General features: G+C 35.3%; 1 protein-coding gene across 6 annotated transcripts in view; it reads right to left on the bottom strand.

Moving 5' to 3' along the window:
* TASP1 (taspase 1) overlaps window positions 1–18,907 on the bottom strand; it is a 221,724-nt gene that overhangs the window by 62,648 nt on the left and 140,169 nt on the right. For all 6 annotated transcript variants that reach the window (XR_003043153.1, XR_003043152.1, XM_015596858.2 and 3 more), the window contains one exon: window positions 14,919–15,029. Coding sequence is in view for 4 of the 6 variants with exons in the window: in XM_015596858.2 (XP_015452344.1) it covers window positions 14,919–15,029 (111 nt within the window). In the remaining 2 variants the exon portion in view is untranslated. The remainder of the gene's footprint in view (window positions 1–14,918; window positions 15,030–18,907) is intronic.

The raw sequence follows: 18,907 nt of genomic DNA, 5'->3' as shown, positions 1-18,907 counted from the left end.
CTTTCTGCACCCATCCAGCTGGGCTCCATCCCAGGACTCCTAAGCACTGTGGCTCTCTCATGTTCATGTCAACTAATGCCACAAAACAGCAGAAAACAGCAGATTTGAGGACATGAAAGTCGACTTGCCAACATACAGTGTTAATGTCTGTGGGTTCAGAGACCTGTGCATTTTTCTTTCTATTTTAATTGTGACAAACAGTTATTAGGGGTATATAAGGTCTGAAATTTATGCTAATGTAAATGAGATCTGTAGAAACAATAAACTATTCACAACATGCCTGGAGTTGGATAGTATCTCCCACACACCCTTCCTTAACCAGATTTGAGTTTCCTCTCATTGGACTTGTCCATGTGGCAGTTCATCTACTGACCCCCGGAGGTCACTCCCTATCACTCTTCAAAGATTTATGCTCCTGGATCATTGTTTCTCTGACATCTACCCTGCCATAATTCCTAGTGATTTCATGGTATGGAGATTATACTTCCAACTATCTGAACTTTCAATTCCTTGACCTCTTCTCTCCAAAGAATCTTGTTCTCTATTCTATGTCAGCCACTCATTTCCCTTATCATATCCTAGTCCTTGTGATTACCAACAATTTCTGCCTCTTCCACAGATCTTGTTTACAAGCACCTCACTAACGACTACCCCTATCCTTCCAGTGCACATCCTCTAGTACCCATTCCCAACAATTCTTCAACCTGTCCTTCACCCACCCCGACCCCCTCAAGTCCTCACTTTGGTCCTTAAGGGGGCTAAAGTCCATGATCCATCATTGTAATTAATTCTTTGCAGCAACTGTCAACTATTTGGCCTGGTCTTGGCTACCATACTCACCTGGCAAAACTCCAACCACAATTAAATCCTACTTTATGCCTACACCCATAAGTTGAATTTAGCTGGAGAATGGCACTACCATGTTAACCAAACTCTTTAAATTCATGATCATGGACCCTCAGTGTTGGCCCTTGATGCTGCCCAGCAATCATACATTTCCCAAGTATGGGTTTTATTTTCTCATTTCTCCTCAAATCCAATATATCCTCCTCCACCCTAACTCTGAAACTGACCTTGCTTCCCAATTCCCCAAGAAAAACAGAAGCAATCAGAGAGAATCTCCATAGGCTCCCACCACATATTCTTGATTCATGTGCATAGTCCACTATTTTCTCACCCGGCCCAAGACCTCACAACAGCAATTCATCCCCCATATTCATGCCTCCCCAAACATACATACAGCAGTCATTTGTCTCAGAGTAGGAGGAAAGGAGGAGGCAGGAATATTGAAGATATTATGGAGCTAATGCACAGGTCCTCTGGATGTCTTGATATGAGAGTAAAAATTAATTGCTATTTAGGCCATGAGAAGTGGCTTAACGAGAGGTTTTTAAAAAGAGAAAATAAATCTTTGGTTAAACCAGTGTAAGCAGCTTTTAAAGAGAGAAATGAATCCTCCATGATCCTAAAAGCCAGCAACTGGCAGAATAGAGAGTTGAACTGATCCTGCAACTTCCATTTCAGTAGTCTTCCTGTCAGGCTGCTGCCCTCTCAAAGACTGAGTAAAAGACACAATATGCTATTCCGCTCGAAGCAGACAGCATGTGAACCAGACAAGCCTCGTTTCTATCCCAAAAGGATTATTTTCCAGGAAGAAATAACTAGGAGTTCTGAGGATATTACCTAGTTTCAGACATGGTCAGACTCCACTGCTGACAGCCTAAGCCAATCCTATCCTTCACAACCTAAGCGTAAAGAGATGGTTCTCCACATGGCCAGGGGAAGATTCTGATCAGCCTCATTTGGGTATCATGCTCATCCTTGAATCAACCACTACAGCCAGAAGGATGACTATTCTGATTGGCCTAGACTAGGTTATGTGCTCACCCCTATAGCATGGGAGATGGGTCAGTCTCACCCAAACAGGGTCTGAATAATTCCTTCCAGTAAAAAAGGGCTCTGATACCAGAAGATATGGGGAAAAGAGTGTCAAAGTGTGCACACACACATACACAAATACACATATACACATATGACATGTTTTTGTATCTATCCTAGGGAATTAAAAGATGTGGGCTGTAGCCTTAGGTCTCTGACTAATTAGATGCAGGTTACCAGGTTGATACATGACCTTTGGTTCTCAGTTTTCCAATTTACCAAAAGGAGATAACTCATCCTACATTAGGTTTAAGTATTAAAAGATAGAGTTAAGAATATTTGAAAAATCTTTGAAAAGTATAAATTACTATATAATTATGTAGACTTGTTATAATATAATAACTGAATAAATGCAACTGATATAAAGCAAATATAAAGCCGAAAAAAAATTGAGGTTACAGTGCAAGAGAGCAACTTTACAACCATAAAAGCAATTCTAAAATCTATTATGAGCATTATAATAATTATGGATTTATTTATTTACTCACATCCACCAAGTATAACTTAAACCCTATTCAAACTAGTCACTCAATATACTGTACAACTCAGCATTCAGCTTCGTATGATTTAATTTTCCTTTCCTTCTTGAAACATTATAATTATGTGTTCTGAGTTTACTGTAACTAATATTAGTGGTTTTCTCCACATGCTCACAAACTAAAGGAACAGACAAAAAAGCTTTTTGATCACCTAATCAGTACCCTTAGGAGAAAAAAATTTGCTAATATGGAAAGAAAGATTTTTATTTTTCTTTCTTTTCTTTTTCTGCATGGGATGAAACAAATTCCTTGCATGGTTTTAATTATGTCCTAATACTTCATAATCATCTTTTAACATAAAATTCAAATAAAGTACCTATTGTGAATAGCTTAGCAGCTCCCAATTCTGTGATGGCACTAACCTTTATAATCAAGTCCCTAGTCCCTAAAAATCAAATAGATCAACAACAAAACTATGATTTTTTTTAAGTAACATGACACTGTTCACAGAGTTGGGTTTTTCCTTTTTTAGAACTGTGCACATTATTTGCTTTTCAACAAATAATATTACTAAATTATTTCCAGTTATCAAAATTTGATAGCTAATTTAAATGGTCTTTTCTTTGTTTCTCAAAAGGCCTGAGTAAGAACACATCAGTGGTTGATAACAATCATCTTCTGCTATTTGAAAAGCACCAAGTGTCCAAAATATATGGGATTTCCAGACTCTAGTAGACGTCTAGAGATTTTGCGTAAACAGGAAACCTAGGTCACAGGGAGGAAACCAACTTTGGCTGTGAATGCACAAAGCCCTGGAAAGTTACACTTCTGCTGCTGGCTACCCACTTCCATTTACACTGATAAGTCCATCGTATTAGTCTGCTGCTGATCAATTCTGTTAGTAATTCAATACAAAAAAACAAGTTTTTCTTTTTTCTTATTTGTAAAGGAGAGGAAGAATTAAAAATGACTGAGGTTGTCCTGAACAAACTGACCCAGTTTTATCCCAAGATTCTCTCCTTTAGAAACAACGCACTAGCCATGTCGCAGAAGTAACTTCTGGGTTTCTTGAAAATTATGATGATTGTTTCTTATACAGAATATTCACTGAAAAATCAAATTTAAGTATTACTCAGTTTAACAAGCAGATGAACTATTTATTTTCAAATGATGATTGCATGGGTCAATACGTGTGATTTTTAACCATCCATTCTAGCCAAAGAAAAAAACCAATAATGTCTTCATTTTTTACTTCTTTCAACAAATCCTCTGAGTATTATTTAACTAATCACTCTTTCTATTATCAAACCTCTTAGCATTCCCGCACAAGCTTTCAGCAACTTGTCTTAAATAAGATACATGACTATTTCTTAAGCTTCTATTAAAATAAAAAAAGAGGCAACTCTAAGATGTATTATAGAGCAACTCTAAGATGTACTATAACAACTCCCCAGAAAGAGACAGCAAAAAGTATTCAATTTTGCCATAGCTTCCTAAAGAACATTCTTGAAGGCCCTTAGAAAACCACATTCATTTCTAAAATGACTGTCGCTCTTGTAGCCACTTGCTATCTTTTCTTTTTTTCCTTTTTCCCCCATTCCACCCACTTACTTAAATTTATTCTGAATTGTAAAACTTCTATACACTTAAAAACATTCTGGGATCCTACATAATTATCTTATTTCATGTGGGAAGAAAATCTGATTTATTTCACAACTTGTGACTCTCCATGAGATGTACTCCAATTAGAGAAGAAAAAACATGAAAAGTACAGTATTATTCTTCAATCAGTTTGTGTATTAGTACGCAGTTTAAATGCAAAGTTGTGGATGCCAGTCACCTATCAAACTCTAAAACATCTAGCTTGTCACCTAAGACCTTGGCTCAAAGACCTTCTTAACTATTTCTGGTCCTCTTTCTTTCTCAGCTGCTCAGTGGAGTTCTTTTTTAACCCTGCATCTGCACAAGCTTGAATTCATACCTTCATAATGCCAAAACCCAAAAACTTCTTCTTGATATTCATTTACACCTCGATTCACACGGAAATCCCTTGGTTATGTCAAAACAATTCCTTCTGCCTCTGGTTTCCAGATCAGTGTTCTTCTTGGTTGCATCCATTCTCCCTCTCTTTTCTATCTCCTTCACAGGATGCATTTCCACCTACTCCAGGGGCAGATATGCTCTAAGGCTTTTGCCTTCAGGTCTATTATTCTCAGTTCATTCAAAAAATATTTTATTCGCTAGAAACTGTTCTAGCTGATAGGAATATAACAATGTGGGGGAATAACAGTCAAAATCTCTGCTCTCGTGGAGTTTATGCCCCGCTGAAGGGAGATAGACAATAATAAACAAATATGAATAGAATTAAATCAAGATGTGCTAACAAGAAACATAAACCAGCATAGGACGGTAGGAAAAGGAGTAAGAATTTTAGGTAGGGTGGTTAGGAAAGACCTCTTTGAGGATATGTCATGCAAGTGGATTCAGCCTCCTCAGCTGGATCATCCATTCTGTGGAAGACACCATAAATTATGACAAACCCAAAGTCTCAACTCCCCTTTCAAGCTCCAGCCCCGTATACCTAACTGACTGTCTTGCTTACAAATACCTCTAGCCAAAATGGTCAAAATCAATCTCATTCTCCCGGCATGTCCAATGTTCCACATATGACATTCTCATAAACTCTTATTGGCATACAATTTCAAGTCCACCAGAATCAAAATTCTAGTTTTCTGATGCCTCTTTCACTGTTTCTGTCACATTCAACCTTCAAGCATCAAGCCCCAGAGCTTCTTTCTTTGAGAGTATCTGGTCCCTAATTCTCCTTCTTATTCAAACTAATTCTGCTTCTCTAATTGCCATGGCCTTCAAATTAGTAGTTTCATCTATAGGGTCTCCTTCATCTAATCCATACCACATCCTAGCACAACACTACTGCCAAAGCCATGTGGCTCTCCACTACATGAAGTCAAAATTTTTGTTTTGCTTTGTTTTGTTTCACTTGTAATTATACCACTCTCTTTAACATATTTTGTCCACTTGATAATAAGATCATTTGTTGTTCACAAGTGCAAGATTTTCCCTCCTGAAGGCACCTCATTCATGATACACTATCTTTAGTCTACCAGAAAAGACACCTCTTCCTCTGCCTTTTTTGAACTTCTCTTTCTAACTTTATCATATTAAAAGTTTAATTATGAAGTTTTTCATAAAATAAAAAACATAATTTATCAACCATGTTAATGAGTAAATATTCATTGATCCACTCAACAATTAGAATAATCCAACACTACCAATACCATTGAGACTTCCCAGGTTCTCTATCTCAGAGAAAAATCACTACCCTAAATTACTTTTCAATCGTTTCTTGTTATTCTTTATAGTTTTACCATATGTGTATGTATAATTAAATAGTGTTTGGTTTTGCAAAGTCATATTAATGGTGACAAACTGACTACAGCTCTTTACAAACTGCACTGTTTAACTTAGTGTTCTGATTTTTAAGGTCTATACACATCCATAATGATGTGTATAGCTGTAATGCATCCATTTTCACTGGCACGTGGTATTCTCCTGTTGATAAACATTAGAGTTGTTTCTATTTTATGCTGTTAAGAAAAGCAATGCTATGAACGTTCTTGTGCGTGTCATCTGTACACATGTACCTATCTAGGACTACAATTTCTGGGTTGTAGGACACATTCATGCTCCACTTTCCATGATAATGTCAAATTTTGCCAAAATGATTATACCTATTTTAAAAAATCAATGTCAAAAACATATTTTTTTTTCATATTTTCTATTTAGTGATTTTAATATCTAAAGTCTATGATAGTCTGGGTAAATTTCTGTTGACACACTCTCTCTAATAGTATCTCTCTTTCATGTGTATTTTATTTTAACCTGAGGTTTTATTTTGAATTCATATTTGAAATAGCTTTTTGCTATTAGTTCAGCATTATTAGACTATTTGCAATCAGAAGGTTCCAGGATCGCCATTTCACAAAATTGCCAGGAACAGAAGTCACTATATTTCCTGAACTTTAGTATGGTACTTATTACATCTTACATTTTATTTATTGTGCATCTGCCATTTTTTCTTCTCCTAGAATCCAAATTCCTCTATGGCAAGACTGTTTTGCTTTATTTATCTGTGAATCTCTCACAACAGCCAGCAAAATACATACACAGCTTTCAATGAATATTTCTTAAATGAAAAGAAGGTAAAAATTCTGAAAGTATAAAAGCACAGGGCTTGAGAATTAGTGATAAAATAATGCTCTAGGGGATGCTTAATTTATGGTTTTCCTTATTTTGCAGTTTGGACATGTGAGTACACCAGGATAAATAACACAGTGTTTATAATAATTATGGAGAAACACCTTTGATGTTTTAATAGATAAAAAGAATAAATTCTCTTAGGAGTCCCTCAAGTTCCAGATAGCTGCAAAGGAAACATATTTTAGTGTTTGAAAAAGAGAAACATTTATGAAGAAAATGGAGAAAAGTCTTGTAAAAATCCAAAATGCACTAGAGAACAGTATGTTTTTAAAGTTTTCTAAACTATAAAGAAACTCATGAAACATAATTGATAATTTCAGATAAGAGGTTAAAAACATATAATGACAATGTACTTTTGTTCTTCCTATGAAGGCTAATGTTCATGAATTATTGTGGTTTTAGATCAAAATTCGGTCATTAAAAGAAAATATTTATTCAATTTGGCAGAAAAATCACAAGAGTGGACTACTTTCAACATCAATTATTGATGGCATTCTGTATTTGACAATAAACCTATGATGTCAATAATAATGTAAGAACAGTCCCTAAAGAAATAAAAGAACACAGAGCAAAACTACTTTTTTTATAATACTATATACTACATAGAATTTTTCAACAATAGTCGCATAGACTGCATATTGATAATACTAAAAATTAGCTTAGAAAATCAAAGAGAAGGAATATTTGATTTTTATAGATAATATTAGCCATTATATTTAGTAGTGAGCAGAACCAATTAAAAAATGTTCTGTGACATTATTTGCTGAGAACTGGGCAGAAAGTTATAATGCCACTCTGAAGTTCACATACCACACGTGCAGCCACAGTTTGCGTGAAAAAAGAATAATTCATGAAACCAAGTTCACTCAAAAATAACCATGAATAAGAAAAGTCACATCTGAATCATTGTAAGGGCTTGTGGGTGTGTGTGTGTATGCACGTGTGTGAGAGTGTGTGTGTGTATGTAATCACTTAAAAAGCATAACTAAAAAGGAAATCTATTTATTTCTTTTCTCTACTCAACTAAGCACTCAGTCTATAATCAGCTGGTTACCATGAAGTATTATTAAGGCACTATTTTTACAGTGCCCATTTTTACGGGTTTTATATGTTACACGAACAGTGGTTTTAAAAAAAAAAATGCATGAATTGGTTAGTCTCTTTTATGCTTCCTATATTAAGTCAAACCAAAGCTCTGGATCTTGGCATAACAGTAATTCAAGTGGAAACAAAAACAGTTCAAATCTTCAAATGTCTTTCAATTTTACTCTATTCATTCTATTACATTAAAGTTTCATTGATCAAAAATAGATTTTTAAAGAACCCTACATTTAAGATAATTTTAGAGTTTGTTTCACATTGCAGAAAAAGAAAAAACTTTAATGTCACTGATGACTTTTAAAAAATACATAAAAACAAATTATTCCAACATAAGTGTAAAATCACTTTTAAAAAATCCCTTATTAGTCTAGAAGGTCACAGATATCAAACATATCACCACTCAGAAAAAAACAAGGTTATTTTAAAATTCTGCACAGATGGTTACTGCTATGCTATTTTATAATCTTTCATTCAAGGTAACTATACCACTAATAAGAGCTAAATGTCAATTAAAAAGAAATTGCCCAAAGAGTACAATAGAAAAATCATCAAAAGCTATGAACAGATAATTCATAGATTAATACAAAAAGCCAAGTTATGTATGGCCCACCTCACTCATAAGGAAAAGATGAAATAAAACTGGAAACCACTTTTTTAATCCATGATTTTGGATATTTTTAAAAATTTGATAATAACCATTGGAAAAGAGTGTAAGGGGCACTTCCGGTTTCTGGTTCAGCATGTAAAGAGCTTGGAAGTCACCACTCTAAAAAGTAAAAAGGGGAATGAACTTAAAAATCAAAACTCTTTTTAGATCTGTCAGAGAAATGAGGTCACTACATAAACAAATACCCTCAAATTGGAGATACAGAAAAATCACAAGTTACCAGAGCAGAAACCCCCACAGGAACTAGTGCTGGGTAGGAAAACCAGAACTATAATTGAAGAACTGTTGGAGTCTCAGTGTGGGCAAGCCTGTGAATTAAAAACTCCAGGGAGGAAAGAGAGTGTGGCATACTTTTGTGACTTTTATCTCATGGAAATCTACCAGGTTCTCACAATAAAGATTAGGGGAAAAAATTCCCTGTGCTTGCAGGGGGGAGGGAAAAAAAAGAACTTTTTATAAATACGACAGAGCATCATCTTCTTGTTAATAAGGCCTGATCTCAAGAGAAACTATTCTATCAGAGCTTAACTCATCAGAAAATACTCAATTCCAGCCAGCTCTAATCTTCCACATGTAGCAAGAGGACAGAGTGAAAAACTAAGAGGCACTTGTGAAATTCAGAGCTCAGACATAGTATACTAAAGGCAAAAAGCACGGTTTAAAGAGAAAGAGTAAGCATCAGAACCGGATTAAGATATGACAGGTATGTTGGAACTATCAGACAGGAAATTTAAAACAATTATGAGTAATATGCTAAGGTATCTAATAGAAAAAGTAGATACCATGCAAGAACAGATGGATAATGTAAGCAGAGGGATGGGAATTCCAAAAACGAATTAAAAAGAAATGCTAGAGATCAAAAACACTGTAGCAGAAGTCAAAAATGTCCTTGATGTGCTCATTACTAAACTGAACATGGCTGAGAAAAAAATTTATGAGTTTCATATCTCAACAGAAACTTCTAAAACTGAAAAATCAAGGAAAAAAGAGACTTGCAATAATGACTGAGAGTTCCTGCAAATTAATGTCAGATATCAAACCACACATCTAGGAAGCTCAGAGAACACTAAGCAAGATAAACGCCCCAAGACTACACCTAGGCAAATCATATTCAAAGTGCAGAAAATCAAAGACAAAGAAAGAAATATTGAAATAAGCTAGAGGAAAAAATACCTTACCAGAGAAGCGGGATAAGAATCACATCCCACATCTCAGAAATCATGGAAGCAAGAAGAGAGTGAAGTGAAATATTTAAAGTGTCAAGAGAAAAAACCATCAAACTTGAATTCTGTAGCCTAAAAAAAATTATCTTTCAAAAGTGAAGATTTTTTTAGGCTACAGAATCTAAGAAACAAAAAGAACAAACTAATCAAAAATAGACTCAAAAACATAGTGGACAATTTGGTGACGGACGAGGGGAGGGGATTGGGGGACTGGGAGAATGGGGTGAAGAGTTAAAGAAGTACAAATTAGTAGTTGATAGCTGGTCACAGGGAGGGTAACATGGCAGAGGGAATGCAGTTAGCATTAATATGATGGCTAGGTGGAGGGCTAGGGGAGGGAGGGAGCAATTAGGGGGATCGTTTTATGAATTATATATATGTCTAACCAATGTACTGTATACTTGAAACTAATTTAAATAAATATATATTTTTTTTTTAAAAAGTGAAGAAGAAATAATGACCTTTTCAGACAAACATTGAGGGAATTTGTTGCCAGTAGACCTGCCTTGCAAGAAATGTAGAAGAAATTCTTCAGAGAAAAGGAAAGTGGTATAAGCCAGAGCTCAGACCTCCATAAAGGAAGAGCATTACAGAAGGAATAAGTGAAGTTAAATAAACTTTTACTTTTATTTTTAACTGATCAGATAACAAATTGTTCAAAATCATAATACCAACAATGTATTTGATATTATATGTGTGTATATGTGTGTGTATGTATGCTGATGTATGCATGAAATGAATGACATAATAATATTTTATTGTAAGGTACTTGCATTGCCCATGAAGTGGTATAGTATTGTAAATGTATATTGCAAACTCTAGGGCAACCACTAAAATTGTTTTTAAAAAGAAATATAAGTGATATGCTACAAAAGGAGAGAAAACAGTATCAAAATGCTCAATTTGAGTATAAAGAAATAGACATTCACACATGGTAAAATGATATACACAAAAATTAAAGACAAATTGAATCTTTCTCAGTAGGCGAATGAAAATATTATGAAAGCACAGAATATCCAGCTATAAATATATCTTTTCTGGCATACTAAGAGTGCCAAGATACATTAAATGAAAAGTCTGTTGCAAAACAATATATTAGAAATCTCTTCTCTATAACTGTTTAAAATGATGACAGAAGGGTGCCCGCACACAAGCAAGAGTGAGCGAGAGAAAGAGTGAAAGAGAGAAAAAAAATAAGACTATAAAAACATGTACCAAATTGTCTGCAGTGGTTCTATTTGGCAAGAGAAATGGGACTTAGAGTAAATGGAAAGATGGTATCAGTCTTGATTATTTTATAAAATTCTTCCATGCATACATTGCAATGAAATACTCTAGATATATTATTTACACAAATCTTTTTTAAAATAAAAAACAAAGAAGGAAGAAAGGAAGAATATCATGAAATCTTTCCATAAAACCAAAAGTAGTTGCTAATTTACTGCAGTTATTGCCAGAAAGGATTTCCATCAGATCACTTCAAATAGGAACTTGGGATCCACCATTAACAGTTTTAATTTATAATTTCAATTAAGGACTAATATGATTTACAACTGTACAATACAAATAGTTAAACTGAAGTGTGAAATAAACCAAGGATCAAATAGAATTTTGGAGCTAGAAGGGATTTTAAAGACCATCCAGATCTGCCCCCTCATTTCTCACATAAGAATTTGAAAACAGAGACTTGTCTTAAAGCAAACAACTGATTTATTTCACTGACTGAGGCAACAACCCAACCTCCTCATTCCTGGTCCAGGTCTCTGGTAAATTCAATTTCTTTCATTCTAACTACATTGTAAATATCATCAGAGGTTCCTGAAATTTCTCAAGTGATTCCTGAAAATCTTTATTTTCTAGTCCTATTTCCACATTACCTGATTAAACATGGTTGGATCCAGTAGAGAATTCATAGAACTTAGCATGGTGAAGGAATTTAGAAACTGTCTCTTGTTTAACGTTTTCATTTTTTGTTTTTTGGTGGGGTTTTTGTTGTTGTTAAAACAAAAAAGAAAAAAAAAAAAACAGCTTAAGTAACTTGCTACATTCAGTAAGTCAGACCCAGAGTAGAGAGTGGAACCTAGGTGTCCTAAGTCCCAAGACATTGTTTTTTCTGTACTTCACATCCATTTTACTTAAAAAAAAAAAAAAAAAGGCAGTGTGATCTTGTGATCTTGCAGAACCAAGCAGGTGACTTTAGACAAGTCACTGGGCTCTTATAAACTGAGTTTCTTTAATTATTAAATGAGCAGGTAAGAAGATGAGCTCTGAAGTTTCTCACTCCTTTCCATGAGTCTGGAATATTTAAGTTGGGGTTCACTATGCATTAGGTCATAAGATCTAGTGGCAAAATGAAATACTGTAGCCCAACTCTCTGAGTAGTTTTAAAGAGGAAAGTACAACAAAGCAACAGAAGAAAAAGGAGTGGTGTTCAGGAACTCCTCAGCATGGACCCAAGTCTGGAGAGGTAGAGGTAGCTAGTGAATCCGTTGTTTTAGATTCAATACAGTGCTTCAGGTCATTTACAACAAACGGAAAGTTATCATGTGACGTGATTACCCACCCACCACAGGGTTCCCAGAAATTTAACTTCTAGTGAGCATCTAGTTTTCACCTCTTACCATTCCTTCCCTAATATTCCTAGAATGCATCTATATAGCTGTACAACTAATAACAAATTATATAAATGACATGCTATTAAGGCCAAGAATTTGGTTTTCCTTAAAAACTGCATTTAATAATGGTCATTGTTAAAAGAACAATAACGAGTCTGATTCTGATATATTCGGGGATGTAGTATGTGAATGTAATCAACTTTTTTCTGGAAAATCACCAGAGGTAGACCTCAAAGTCCTGTATCTAACTTCTTTCTCAGTTCACATTTTGCCATTGGGCAATTCTTATTAACATGCATATAGTTAACACCATTATTTATGTTTTCATAACCTCAGTTCAAATAACTGTAAGAAAACACCAGTACAAAATCTCTTTATATTGAAAATTTTCTACTTATTCACTTTGTTCTTCCTTCAGATTAAATCCAGTTCTTTCTTTCCCATAATTTGTTTTTCATTCTTTCTCTTCCCTAAAAACATTTCCTAACAGGGCATGATACTTATTAAAGGCTTGAACAATAGTGAAATTCACTCTTTTATCCCCATCCATGAAATCCTCCATTTATTCCAATGGTTGCATGCTTATCTAGCTGAGCTTCTAAGTGGACTTTTAAAAATTCTAAGGCGAGAACTTTGGAATAAAATGTGATTGAGTAATGAGCCTAAATTTTGGTGAAATAAATAGTTTGGAGCAACCCTTGCTTAGCCAGATTTCCACCAGTGCCCTAAACAAAAGGCCGAGGTAGAGGTGTGATTGGACACCTGGACATTTGTGGAGAAACTAGAAGAAAAAAAAATGACCATTTAAATGTGTTTCTGTCCCTCTTCCCATGTTGATTAGGGAAGAAGAAAAAGAGAAGACAAGAAAAAAGCCCTAGCAAGATTTGGAGGATCAAGAATAGATGAGGCCTAAAGAGACAGAAAGCCAGGTAGGGAAATCCTCCATTCCCATGCTATCCTTAGTAGAAAAAGTAGCCTGATATGCTTGGGCCATGAGGACTTGACAGTTCCACTGGTTATTCCAAGTTTTCAGATCACCTGACTCCACTAGTACTGAGGAAGTCAGAGGCTACAACAAGACCATGAACACCATAATGAATTCAACAGCAACAGAGGCCACAAACCCACAGGTAGGTGAAGGGCAAGTCCCATCTCAGCAGAAAGCAACAGTGGGAAAAGGATGGCCATAAACCAGATGGTCTCTCTTGTAGTGACAAAGAAGCTCTCTAGAATATAGATACCACCCAGTGGAGATGGGAGGGGGAACAAACAAATTTAAAGTGCCATGTAAAAACAGACTAGGTTTATATGGAGGGCACTAGCAGAATGAAAGAGTCGGGCATTAAAATGAGTTAGAGAACATGAACAGAGATAAAAATAGGCACTTTTCCTGACATTTCAAGCATGTGCTGGGGAGGAGAGGCAGTGTGGTGTGAAGATATTTGGTAGTCTGCCCCAGACCCAGACCCAGAATGCAGTCCATCTGTCACGTTGCAGTCTGGGCTTGACAATAATCTGGGCTTGACAACAGCCCTCTCAACATAGAAACCAGAGGCTCCCAGTAGCTACACACCACCGCCTGTGAGGACTACCTTGACACGGCCCTGCACAGTCTGCCCTAAAACACCATTTTATTTGTCAACTTAAGAATAAAAGTTTTCTCCTTTCTATCACATCAAATATGACCCGCACTGAGATTTTAAGGCCCTCTGTGACCTGGCCTCACCTGGCCAATCCAGCCCTGCCACACATCAGGAACACGTCCCTCCAGGTAAGAGTTATGCAGGTGTCTAGCCCTCACCATGCCTAATCTCATTGTCAGGGCTGTGTTCATGTTCTTCTCTTCCCCCTCTTTTCCCACTAATCCCAGAGCCTCCTAGGGCCAGTTCTAAGAGCCCGTCTTCCATCAATCCTTTTGGGGTGACTTCTTCCTACAGGTTTTCTGTGTTGTCCTCACCACATAATTAGCACCTTATTATATTCTGTTGTCTTAATTCTCTAAGTGGACATACATCCCCAGATTAACTCTGTGATACTTTTTCTCTAACTTATGTGTTCATAGCTAATTACCCTAACTTATATTTAACTATGCTTTATATTTCTTTGCATGGTGGTAAGCTTAATGTTAAATGATGGGAAAATCAGACTGTCAAATAGTTTTAACCCTTCCATGTCTTGGCAAATGAAAGCCTGGCAGGATTTCGACTCAACCCTATACAACTGTATGAGGCAGTACTGGATTCATGAATATTAAATTTTAAACCACTGACTCATTTTTTTTTTTTAAAGAGTCAAATTGTATTTAAAAACTTTTAAAGGGAGTTGTCCCTTGAATTTTGTTTTAGTATAATTTTATTCTACTGTTTATCACTCGAATCTTAGACAAAGTCTCACATTTTGGGCATTAGATTAGTTATATGGCAAATTTCGTGCTGTAGTAGCTATTGTGATGGAATTCTTTTCACGACCAATATTAATGAGGTCCTAAGTCTATGCTAGGTCCTGGACCTAGGTCTAGTGATACAATTGCGGTACCTGTGTGACTCACGGAACACACAGCTCAGTGAAGCAATCTATATTTAGAAGGATGCAATTTTCTTAATATTATACTTACTGATAAACTTGTTTTGCATAGTCTCCAACAGAGCTTGATGAGCATCTTCAGCTTGTAAAGCGTGCGAACATTCTCTAGCCAGTATGGTGCGTACAAGATGCTCCCCACAGCCTAGAAATTCAAGAAAACCAAAAAATGGTTGAGAAAAAGCAGTCTAAACATTCTGCTTGTCTTATGAGCATAAAAAACACCCTTATGCAGCACAGCTTAAAGAAGTAGTTGTGCTGGAGAATAATTCAGTGATGAATGAAATGATTTGTAGGAGCAATCTAGTAATTTTAATAATGAGATTTGACAGAAACTAAAGAAACACATGACTGTCTAATCTCAAAAAAAAAACAAAAAATAAAATGAAAGGAAACCTTTTTTCATAGAAATGATTTACATAATATAGGAATTTAGATTCTCTACCTAAAAAGTCTCTTAGGGTTCTGTCTCATTTCCATGGCTGGATAACTACAAGAAACTCTGTTTTATAATTTATTTGTTTACATTCAATTGCCTTTGTCTCCCATTTCCCTCCGGCACCTCACACACCTGGGAGCATGGGAAAATCTAGCTAGCCAGAGCCCATCTGAATCTCCCCCAACTCACTTTTCACTGAAATGTCCACTGTCCATCAACAGCTGTAAAGTGGACTTAATAAAATAGCACCTTTCTCACCTTCTTATAGTAATTTACATTGCTTTCAGGGGTGAATACTCTCTGTCCTTCTAAAGAAAGAGCACATTCTTAACACCCTGAGGTGAATTTGGACTATTCGGACACACTAAGAAAGGGTAGGCGTGGTAGTGATGAGCACTACCTAGAATTTTATTACAGTCTCTACCTGTTAAAAGTAGAAACTGCTTGCAAAAATAGAGACAAAGGAAATTTAATTTATAGGCTAGTAAATTCAAATAAAACATTTCTGAAGAAATTTTTTGTTTTTTTTTCTTTTGATTTTTTTCTTAAGTAAAAAATATGAAAAAGCTACTCTGACAAACACTAGAGGGGTAAGCATTTTTTAAAACACAGCAAATGCTGCTTTAGATGCTTTTTATATATAAAATCAATTTCACTATTAAAATGACAATGTCATCTTAACCAAATGAGAACAGTAAATATAAAAGGCCCTTACAAGGTATCTTTTTAAAAACATTTTCCATTCAAAATGATTTCTCCCCAACTGAACTTCTGCTTCTCATTTCTTAAAAAAAAAAATAGAATCCTGCCAAAGGTGTTCTGCTAGTTCATTAGAAAATCAAGTCCTCCATTAATTCATATAAAAGTACAGGGTATAGTCTGAGCACCTACTCAGACTATAAAGTATGACTCAACCCTAGCCAAAAAACAAACAAACAAACAAACAAAGCAAAAAAAAAAAAAAACACCAAACAAACCCCACAGCAAAAGAAGAAGCATCTCCAGGATCCACTCAGATTCCCCAACAGAACCAGGAACAAAGTAACTTTTTTTCACGTCATTATTTTACATGCACACATATACACATATGTGAAGGGAGGTTATTAGCAATCACAAAGAAATATGGACTAAGATTATCAAATGAAATAACCACTTTCAAATAATGCCTTAAAATTCTTAAATTCATGAAATTTAACCAGCACAAACTGCTTTGACACAAAGTTCTCCGTTTAGCTAGAATGTACTGTGATAGACATTAGGCACTAACAACAAAATTCACTTAAAAACATTATCGGTAATTGTTAAACCATGTTGGTACCTTTCACTTTAGAAATTTTCGCTTCATATGTAGACTTCTCTTCTCTCTTCCCCTCTCTATATATTCCCCTCCTCCTCTTCCCCTCTCTATATATTCATGCATATATATGCATATACACATATGTGTATATGAAGTGTACATATACAATATATGCTCAATGCCAAAATACAACCATTCAAAAAATATCAAAGTTTTTAAAAAATCATCTGCCATTTTTCCTGAAAGAATTCCCCTGTACTTTTTGGTAAAGTGTAAATATAAATACACTTCAAGATCTAAATATATCTATACTTAGAGGAAGATCTAGATATGTAATTTAATGTATAACTTTATAGGCACAATTATGGTGATCCTTAGTTCGTTAAATTTTTGCAATATTATTTTTATAATCAGGGGGAAATGACAATAAAGCTAATAGAAAAAAAGCATTTTTGACATTTACTATGTAGAGACATTGTTTTAAGCTCATGAGACTCCATAAATTTGAATTCCCTTTGTATACATATTTGATGTTGAACAGTGAAATGTTATACTTTAGAACAATAGTAATTGTTAGGAAATTGACATATTATAAGCTAAATGAGTGTTCAAAAGGTTACATACACACACCTCAAGTCAAACAGCTAAACCACATGAAGTTAACATTACATCAAAAATACACAATAAATGTCAGAGAGACTTTTTCCTATGTTGTTACACAGGAATATGCAAGATTTTCCAATGATTGATTTTTACCAAGAAACTTTTTAAATTATGACTTCTATTCTGACATATATCACCTCTAACATAAGAGCCTTGACACCAAAAGCTTGTTCTCCTACAGGTTCCAATCAAAGAAAAGTTTGTGGTTTTACCCACAAAATTCCATGGTTTCTTAGAATATGATGCCATGTAGCTGAAGTGTAATTCAAAGGCAAACAGTTCCATTCTTTATTCACAGATATTAGAAATAAGCCTTTCATTATATTCTCCTTTTGTCCTTATTCATGCAAGTAAGACTATATTTATGTTCTCCGATCTTGGCAGAAAACATGGATTATACATAGAATAAAGACCTAACAACAAACCTAGAGGAAAAGTTAAATACCAAGATCTAAAAGAACTTAGAAAAGCACACAATTTTATAGCTTCGATAAAAATGACAGCTGAATGGATTGAAACATATTATGAATTCACATCTTACATTTTAAAAAGCTTTTTTTTACCTTTGGAGGATGATATGAAACCAACTCACTATTCTGAAAACTGATAAATGGGGGGAAAAAAAAACCATGAAGGATTTCTCTGTTCCTATAAGAACTATATAGCAGGGTAACCAAAAAGTTTATGAAGAAAAATTCTCTCCATAGAATTATCCCAGCTAATAAATAAAGAGGAAATTAACAGAATCGGAATATTACCATTTGTAACTTATAATTTAATAACTGAAATAGGCGACAATCATCAATGGATGTTAATATTACAAAAAGATACAACCAGGTATCACATGTCTCTTGATAAAATTACACATTTGGAGTCTTGACTCCCACTAAAAAAATTCAATCTGAATCTGATCAAGCCTCCAAATTCAATTATCAGTCTCCAGATATAAAGTGCATCAAGAAAAAACCTACAATTAACATCAAACTTAATTGTTAAAGACTGAATTGTTCTCCCTAAGATCAGGAACAAGGCAATGATGTCTGCTTTTATCACTGCTATTCAGCAATATACTAGAGGTTCCAGTCATTGCAATAAGGCAAGAAAAAGAAACAAAAGACATAAAGATCAGAAAGGAAGGAGTAAAACTGCCTCTATTTGCAGATGATATAGTTGTTTATGTAGAAAACTCCAAGGGAATCAACAAAGCAACTACTATCGGGTATCTCTCCATTCTTCCTATCTGGTTAGTAGTCTAGCCCCACTTATACTTACCAGTACCCAAAGTATGAACTTGATTTTCATTTCTTCATCCATTCACTCACTAGATCGTTATTGAATATCTGCTTCATGCTACGTCTAGAATACACAGCAGCTGGCAGGGGTGCTGCTACATGCTGTCAGAACTCCGCAAAGGCGTTAGACCCCTGCTTGGTTACTAAATACTCAGTCAACTGTCATTCCAGCCAGTCCAGATGCCAGTGCCCTGATTATGTATTCTGCAGACCAACCTTAGGGATTCAGATGAAAACCCTGGACTCAGCAGAAACCCTGGACATTCCTCCTGCCTGCTGAGAGCCAGTCTCCATGGCCAGGTAATCAGTTAATCCCAACCCTTAGCTCAGTC

The sequence above is a fragment of the Pteropus alecto genome, unplaced genomic scaffold, assembly GCF_000325575.1.
Source record: "Pteropus alecto unplaced genomic scaffold, ASM32557v1 scaffold45, whole genome shotgun sequence".
Lineage (NCBI taxonomy): Eukaryota > Metazoa > Chordata > Mammalia > Chiroptera > Pteropodidae > Pteropus > Pteropus alecto.
The sequence above is the reverse complement of the archived record's forward strand: the minus strand, read 5'-3'. Positions and strand labels throughout refer to the sequence as shown.